Consider the following 9,423-nt stretch of genomic DNA (forward strand, 5'->3'; position numbering starts at 1 on the left):
CAATGTGCCTCTTACCATTCGGTGATCGCTTCCTGTTTTGACCGAATTGATCACAGAGACATCATTGAATATATGCTTCTTCGTCGACAAGATAAAGTCTATTTCATTTTTTGTAGCGCCATTGGGTATCAAATTTTTAACAAATTATTAGTAAGACTAAATACATCAATGAAAACATTTGTTAGTTTTTCTTTTTAAATCACCTTTAAACTATTATTTTAGACAGGCTACAGCAATATATAGGCATAAACACACTTAACGTAATTTTGGCCAACTTTTGAGGAAATTTCACCTGTGTGCGCTGGCCAGATGGGTTGGGGGTTGGGGAGGCCTGATGTTCACATATTTGTCCCTTCGTCGCCTCTAACGACATCCACGAGAAGAAAGGGGGTACCCTATTCTACTTTAGTAATACCACATCGCTGTTTATTGGCGCACAAGTCTAGATAAGGCTTTTATTGAAAAAGGTTTCACCAAATTTTTCGGGTTCCGTACCTCAAAAGGTAAAACTGGGTCTGAACCTTATAGTATCACTTTGTTGTTCATCTGTTTACAACCTCTTCATCTCTAATACATTCTTTCTCTCCCCACAGAAGTCTCCTACCAAAGCCAATACCCACCGATCTTCTGATAGACATGGGGACGTCAAGCGAAGAGAGCGAAGTGGTGCTACACGTCACCGGCATGACTTGCCAGTCGTGCGTCAACACCATCGAAGGTTAGTACACCCTTAACACCAGCTAGTAAAGTTCAAAATAGTGTATTATCCTCAACTGAGTTTCTTCCGCCACTTCTTCGCAGCACCAGCCTATATGTTGTCCCGAAGTGGTGGTAGGGCAAGCTATATTTGGGACGTGTATAAGTGGAGAGGGCCTATGTACTGCATAAACTATTTGATTTCATTTGAACGAGGAAGCTCTTGGCCTGCATTTCACCTGAATGAAAGTGATGATCAGGCTGAATGTACAGTCGCAGAATGAAAAGGTTCGTCACCTTAGTGTCGGTTTTCGCTTGCACTAGGTACTGTAAGCGTCAAACCTGCCAACATAACAGTGCAAGAAACAGTGCTGCTAACATTGAAATAAATATGACGTTTGCTAACAAATAAGGTTTTGCATCACAGTGCAATGCAATGATGACATTGACCAATTGACAATAGTTTTTTTTTATTTAATAGAAATAATAATGGCAGGTTGAACCAACAAGAAGGTTTTAGTTTCTCAATCATAATAATCTTCTTGACAAGATAAATCGTCAAACAACTTTGATCTGAATAATTTTGAACTTTACTGACGAACAGTTAAAGATTATTTTCTCTAACTTGAGATTATTCTGTAACATAGTTTCAAAAGGTAATATGTGCTCGCGATTCGTTGAAGGAATCAATTTGAAAANGCATCAATGGTCAGTCGTCAGCATTAATGGTGAGTCGTCAGCATCAATGGTCAGTCGTCAGCATCAATGGTCAGTCGTCAGCATTAATGGTGAGTCGTCAGCATTAATGGTGAGTCGTCAGCATCAATGGTCAGTCGTCAGCATCAATGGTCAGTCGTCAGCATCAATGGTGAGTCGTCAGCATCAATGGTCAGTCGTCAGCATCAATGGTCAGTCGTCGGTATCAATGGTCAGTCGTCAGCATCAAAAAACGGGACCGTTCCCACCTCTCGTCCCCACCGCTGCAACTCCTGTGTAGCCGGGATCTACAGCTTGACCGCCAATAACCCAACCAGTGAAGGTCAAGTTTGTCCCGCTTAAAAGCACGGAAAGTCGTCAGCATCAATGGTGAATCGTCAGCATCAAAGATGAGTCGTCAGCATCAAAGATGAGTCTTCATCATAATCATCATCAGGTCAATTTGAAGATTGCATCATTGGCAATAGTGAGTCATCATTACCATCCTCATCGTCATCATCGAGTGAATTTTACGTTAGCATCATTGGCTATGGCATAATCATCATCAACTTCGTCTTCGTCGTATTTTTCGTCATCATCAATATAACGCCCGTATTTTCAAATGCTTGTTTAAGTGAAGCAGCAAGTCGAACGCACATCGTTGAATAGAGCTCTGTGATTGGTTCTTGTGTCACCCTGTGCGTTCACGCGCACTGTGAGACCTCATAGTAATGTTTGTGAATACGGGCGTGAGTGTGTCTTGTTGCGTATTGGAAATACTAACATGGCATTTAAAGATTAAAATTGTAATTAAAATTATGTTTTGTTTCAGAAACAAATTCTCAGAACAACTCCCAAGAAGGATCTGGTGATAGTGCCAAACCACCAACACCTGTTAAAAGCAAAACACACGCAAACGTAAGTCAACATTGGAGCAATAAAGAATTTGAATTTGAATTTGAATCATCATCATCATCATCTAGCAGAAGATACACTAGTTCCATTCCAATTGCATTCAAAAACGTGGCGTTCCTTGGAAAACATTTGTTTGACTATCTAAAGCCCGGTCTGTGAGCACGTAAAATTGTGTCCAATGACCCCAAGCTACCCATCCTTATCGCTCGCGCGTAATTATATTGCTGTCGCGACTGTACGACGGGCGCCCGCAGTGAGTGTGCGAGCGCGACAGCAACATAATTACGCGCGAGCGACAAGGATGGGTAGCTTGGGGTCATTGGACAAAATTCTACGTGCTCACAGACCAGACTATTAGCTGAAGATACACTAGTTTCATTCCAATTACATTTCAAAACGTGGTGCCCATTGGAAAACATTTTTCTATCTGGGTCATTTTATTACTATGGTACTAATGTTGTTTTTACAAATTAATCATTTCATTATTTAGAACTTTGAATATGTACCCCATTGTACAAGTTTTACTAATTTTGGGGCTAGATGGCGCTATTTAGAACAGAATTACTTTTATGTCAAACTATTCTGAAACGTCAAGTGGCCAAAATTAAAACTATAGTTCCAAAATACTGAACTGTCCTATCCATGACATTGACAGTAGGGCGCCACCGTCAATACCGAATCGCTGGTTCCGATTTTTGCCATGTTGGAAATCATATAGTTGAACGATGGTAGCGCCCCCCTGTCATTGAGTTTGGTGGGACAGTTCAGCGTGGGTCATCTATACTCAGCATTGATTGTAGCGCCCTTCTGTAAATGACATAATTATTTGGTTGTCCAACCGTGGCAAATCTCGGAACTAATAAATCAGTATTAATAGTAGCGCCACGTGTCCATGTTGTAGATGGGATGGTTCCATGTTGGATAACTATATCCCCTGACGTTTGTTTGATTCTTAGCTTTCTTAGGCTGGGTTGTACCATCATACTTGAATTGCGACAAACGTCAAAAATCTGTCAAACTCCATACAAAATACACCGGTTATCGTTATAGTTACGGTCAAAGTCAGGTGGTGCAACTCAGCCTTAATGGACCTATTTTGATGCGGTTTTGTTCATCATCACAGCCCTTTACAGTCCACTGCTGGACTATGAGCCTCCTCCACTATAGTGGAGGGTTTTGCCATAACCCCCACGCTTGGCAGGCGGGTTGGAGATCGCAGTTTAAAAGATTGATGTTTTTCTTCAGAGAGCGTTGCTGCCCGTTCCCTGTTTGATGTGTCCCTAATGCCCGTTTTCACCATCAATCCCTAATTTTTAAGTGACCCCTATGGTAACACATTACAGGAATTTTGTTTTCACAGTGCTCACTTAAAAATAAGGGATTGATGGTGAAAAGGGGCATAAGTCGCCTCTTACGACACCCACGGAAAGAGTAAGCGTTGGTGACAAATATATTATGCGGTTTTGTTATAATATTATTAATGTTGCCAGGGCACAGCGTCGCCCATGGCAGACAGACAGACAGAGCCAGTTGAACTGTCTTGCTGTACGCTGGAAGTGAAAGGCATGACGTGCGCCTCCTGCGTCGCTGCTATAGAGAAGAGCTGTTCCAAGCTGTATGGTGAGTGTAGCAATATTGGCGTCTTCTTACTAAGACTGACGAGTCTAATTTAAATAAATAAATAAATAAATATCCTTGGACATTTTACACTGCGCTTCTAGTCCCAAACTAAGCAAAGCTTGTACTATGGGTACTAGACAACGGATATAAACATACTTAAATACTTTTTTTTTTTTTTTTGTAAATACATACATATTATACATAGAAAACACCCAGTCCAATACAAACAAATATGTTCATGCACACAAATGTTTGTACTGTGTGGGAATCGAACCCGCAACCTCCGGAATAGTAGTCCGTTTCGAACCACTACACCAAACGGCCGACAAATTTGAAACCATAACCAATCGATTGATTTTGTAGTTTCAGATATTATGATGAGACGACGCCGAGTTAAACTATTAAAACTTCTCTTTATAATAGAAGCATAGTTGACTATCGCCGAGTTAATCAATCCCAAATTCCCAATCCAAATAAATTTTGATCTGATTTATGTCAAAATATCCACGTTTGTCGATGTTTTTATTACATTTTCATATTGTTCATAAGACCATCTATACAATATTAAAGTGTAAACTCATCTACAATTATGGATATTTGATCGAAAACAGATTGATATTTCACGGATTTGGATTTTTTGGATTAAGATTGTTTTAGCAAACTGGCCTTATAGTCTTCACCACTTAGGTTCCGTATAAATGTTCGAAGTATCGTATGTATATTTTATCAATCAATACTCAATAGTTTATTGCTTCCATAATGTTTACAAAAGGTGTTATTGGTAAGGTAAGATACAATTATGGACCCTGTGGGGCACTGCATTTTAGGAGAGAGGAAGATTTTTAGATTTATTGCATTAATTATTCTATGATTATTAATTATCAAATTTATTTTTAATCTGTATTTATTATTATTATACTTATTTAATACTTATTATTCCTATCCTATGGTGCACGTGGTAATCAATATCTATTTCCATTGTTTCCAGGCGTCCACTCAATAGTAATAGCCCTTCTAGCAGCTAAAGCAGAAGTCAAGTACGAGCCGGCAAAGATATCGGCGGCAGACGTGGCTCGGTCCGTCACCGAACTTGGATTCCCGGCTGAAGTGCGAGCGGACTGCGACGGCAGCGGGCAGAAGGAGATGCAGGTTCTGGTGAGTTTCAGTTGCGTTCCAGCATCGTTTCAGTTGCGTTTCAACTGCGTTTCAAGGCAGAAGTCAAGTACGAGCCGGCAAAGATATCGGCGGCAGACGAAGCCCGGTCGGTCACGGGACTAGGCTTCCCGGCCGAGGTGCGAGCCGACTGCGACGGCAGCGGGTAGAAGGAGATGCAGGTTCTGGTGAGTTTCAATTGCGTTTCAGCTGCGTTTCAACCACGTTTAAGCTGCGTTTCATTTGCATTTCATATCTGTTTTTTTTATCCCCAACGGGGAAGCTCTTGGCCTGTATCTCACCTGATGGTAAATGACGATCAGGCCGAAGGTGGAAGCGAGCTTCACCCGGTATCCTCAACCACAGAGGAACTAGCTATCTTACCTCTAACTGCCGTTTCAACTGCGTTTCATATCTGTTTTTTCACCTACCTATCTATGCATTTATTTATCTTTCTTTCACAGATCAAAGGCATGACGTGCGCGTCGTGTGTCAACAAAATAGAGAAGACTGTGCTCAAATTGCCCGGCGTGGTTTCTTGTGCAGTCGCGCTCACAACTTCCAAGTAAGTTCTTATGGATGAATGAATGAATGAACGCAATTAATTAATTTTATGATAGTGAATGGGAGGGTCAAAATAGAGACATGCTCTCGACATGATTGATTGTCACTAAGTAAGATGCATTCGTGAGTTAATTAATGATTGAATGAAATACTGTCATACGTGATGAGTGAATGAATTTAGGAACATCTTGACAGTATAAACGACAATTGACGCCCGTATTCACAAACATTACTATGAGGTCTCACAGTGCGCGTAACGCACAGGGTGACACGAACCAATCACAGAGCTTTTTCAACGTTGTGCGTTCTATTTGCTGCTTCACTTACTACTTGGAGCACAAGTAAGTGTATTACTTAGGGGCAAGATACAGTGCACAGTGGGGCAAGATAATGTACTTAGAACACAAGTAAGTAATACCCAGTGGGGCAAGATAAAGTACTTGGAGCAAAAGTAACTAGTCTTACAGCCCCAAGGGTACAATACAGAGTGGGGCAAAATAAAATACATGGCGGAGCAGATAGGCCCCCGGAGTATATGCGACGCAATCAACTCCCTCGGCTTCGAGGCTTCGGTCGTCGGGCCTAGGGATAGGGGCACCACACACTACTTGGAGCACAAGTAAGTGTATTACTTAGGGGCAAGATACAGTGCATAGTGGGGCACGATACAGTACATAGTGGAGCAAGATAAAGTACATAGCAGAGCCGATCTTTTACTTGGAGCACAAGTAAGTGTCTTACATACTTAGGGGCAAAATACAGTGCAAAGTGGGGCAATATACAGTACACAGTTGGGCAAGATACAATATACAGTGTGGCAAGATACAAAACACAGTGGGGCAAGATGCAATACACAGTGGGGCAAGATACAATGCACAGTGGAGCAAGTTAAAAGTACTTGGAGCACAAGTAAGTAATCCTACACCCCCAGGGGCTAGATACAATCACAGTGGGGCAAGATACAATGTGCATTGGGGCAAGATACAATACACAGTGGGCTAAAATACAATATACAGTGGGGCAAGATAAAGTACTTGAAGCACAAGTACGTATCTTATAAATCATTTGGAACACACGTGTCTTACATACTCAGGGGCAAGATACAGTACACAGTGGGGCAAAATAAAATACATGGCGCAGCAGATAGGCCCGCGGAGTATATGCGACGCGATCAACTCCCTCGGCTTCGAGGCTTCGGTCGTCGGGCCGAGGGATAGGGGCACCACACACTACTTGGAGCACAAGTAAGTGCCTTACATTTTAGGGGCAAAATACAGTGCAAAGTGGGGCACGATACAGTACATAGTGGAGCAAGATAAAGTACATAGCAGAGCCGATCTATTACTTGGAGCACAAGTAAGTGTCTTACATACTTAGGGGCAAAATACAGTGCAAAGTGGGGCAATATACAGTACACAGTTGGGCAAGATACAATATACAGTATGGCAAGATACAATACAGAGTGAGGCAAGATACAATACGCAGTGGGGCAAGACAAAGTACACAGTGGGGCAAGTTAAAAGTACTTGGAGCACAAGTAAGTGATACTACATCCCCAGGGGCTAGATACAATCACAGTAGGGCAAGATACAATGCGCATTGGGGCAAGATACAATACACAGTGGGGCAAGATACAATATACAGAGGGGAAAGATACAGTGCATAGTAGAGCAGACCTATTACTTGGAGCACAAGTAAGTGTTTTACATACTCAGGGGCAAGATACAATACACAGTGGGGCAAGATGCAATATGCAGTGGGGCAAGATACAATGCACAGTGGAGCAAGTTAAAAGTACTTGGAGCACAAGTAATCCTACACCCCCAGGAGCTAGATACAATCACAGTGGGGCAAGATACAATATACAGAGGGGAAAGATACAGTGCATAGTAGAGCAGACCTATTACTTGGAGCACAAGTAAGTGTTTTACATACTCAGGGGCAAGATACAATACACAGTGGGCTAAAATACAGTACACAATGGGGCAGGTTAAAAGTACTTGGAGCACAAGTAAGCGTATTACATACTTAGGGGCAAAATACAATACAGAGTGGGGCAAGATACAATACACAGTGGGGGCAAGATACAATACACAGAGGGGAAAGATACAATACACAGTAGAGGCAAGATACACTACAAAATGGGGCAAGACACAGTACACAGCGGAGCAGATAGGCCCCCGGAGTATATGCGACGCGATTAATTCCCTCGGCTTCGAAGCGTCGGTCGTCGGCCCTATGGATAGGGGCACCACACACTACTTGGAGCACAAGTAAGTAGCTCTTACATTTTAGGGGCAAAATACAGTGCATAGTGGGGCAATATACAATGCACAGTGGAGCAGATAGGCCCATAGGGGCAAGGGAAAGGGGTACTACCAAATACCTAGTGCACAAGTAAGTGTCTTAAATACTCAGGGGCAAGATACAGTACACAGTGGGGCAAAATACAATACACAGTGGAGCAAGATAAAGTACTTGGAGCACAAGTAAGTAATCCTACACTCCTAGGGGCAAGATATACCTCGTGTATTAGGCGTCAGAACTCCTGAACCCTCTATTTTATGTCTAGAAAATACTAGAGCGCACTACCTTTTTGCTACTATTTAGGTACCTAACTTCAAATATTTAATTTGATGACCCTAACTGAGAAGTGAACCCAGGATGCTTAAGTCTGATAACTCTGATTTCATATTTATAATTTGCCATATTAAAAACTTTCCATCTCTCTCCACAGAGAAGAAATAAAAAGATGGCGGACGGCGTTCCTAATATCCCTACTATTCGGCGGGCCCTGCATGGTGTCCATGGCTTACTTCATGGCGCACATGGAGCACGGGCACATCGCGGTGCTGCCGGGCCTCAGTCTGGAGAACCTCATCATGTTCCTGCTCGCCACGCCTGTGCAGGTGAGAATGATCCTTATGTCCAAGTAGTAAAGATCTGTTTTCTATAGCTGGTTCGAGGGGATAAGGGTCAATTTTGCTCGACTTTCAAAGGACGCTCTAGACTTACGTGACAAACGATGAACCTTATCACAAGCTAATAAGGTTCCTCCTGTTTTCTTCTGAATTCGTGGAGCGGCTAACTCCGTGCGTATTATGGCGCCCTGGTACTTTTACAAAGATATGGGTTACAAAAATGAGTTTTAACATCATTTTTAACCGACTCCAAAAAAGAGGAGGCTATCATTCTACTGTAAAGGTCTGTTTGCTATAGCTGGTTGGATGGGATAAGGGTCAATTTTGCTTGACTTACTAAGGACGCTCGAGGAGTGTTTATTTGACAAAAGGTGAGCCTTATCACAAGCGTGTAAGGCTCAAGATCACAAGAAAACGTTTGGTTTCAATTCGTGGAGCAGCTAACTCCATGCGTATTATCGCCTCCTGGTACTTTTCATTAGCATGTATTCTTTGTGGAGGTAGTTTCTTCTGCATTCCTTGCGTATTATGGCGCCCTGGTACTTTTGTTGGAACTTAGTAAGTATAGAAGGACTAAAAATAGTGGTTTTATGTATGTTTGTCACATAATAGGGGAGAGTTCGGTATATTGTACCGCCGGGTAAATTGTACCACCCTCATATTTCGTAAAGTATTTATTGAATGTCTGTAATTGCAACACTCAGCAATACACAACTAAATTCAATTAATATCGGCCATGTGGTTTTTTCCGTGACAACGAACACGTGTGTTTTATTTTGAAAAGTATTTTTTCATTGTTTTCAAGTAACTTTTGACAATGCATGTTTAGTTTGTAATTTTGTTAAATTTAATCACAGGG

General features: G+C 41.9%; 1 protein-coding gene across 1 annotated transcript; it reads left to right on the forward strand.

The window, feature by feature from the left end:
- Positions 1–593: 593 nt before the first annotated feature.
- On the forward strand, positions 594–8,552 carry LOC114358567 (copper-transporting ATPase 1-like; the record flags this gene model as incomplete). The annotated part of the gene is made up of 8 exons (XM_028312567.1): positions 594–718; positions 1,430–1,444; positions 2,225–2,310; positions 3,798–3,927; positions 4,916–5,082; positions 5,544–5,644; positions 6,134–6,262; positions 8,381–8,552. Coding segments are annotated over 8 exons (925 nt in total), but the record flags the coding sequence as incomplete, so codon positions are not given.
- Between the last annotated feature and the right edge of the window lie 871 nt (positions 8,553–9,423).

The sequence above is a fragment of the Ostrinia furnacalis genome, unplaced genomic scaffold (assembly GCF_004193835.3).
Source record: "Ostrinia furnacalis isolate ACB-3 unplaced genomic scaffold, ASM419383v2 OfSCF4026, whole genome shotgun sequence".
Classification (NCBI taxonomy): Eukaryota; Metazoa; Arthropoda; class Insecta; order Lepidoptera; family Crambidae; genus Ostrinia; species Ostrinia furnacalis.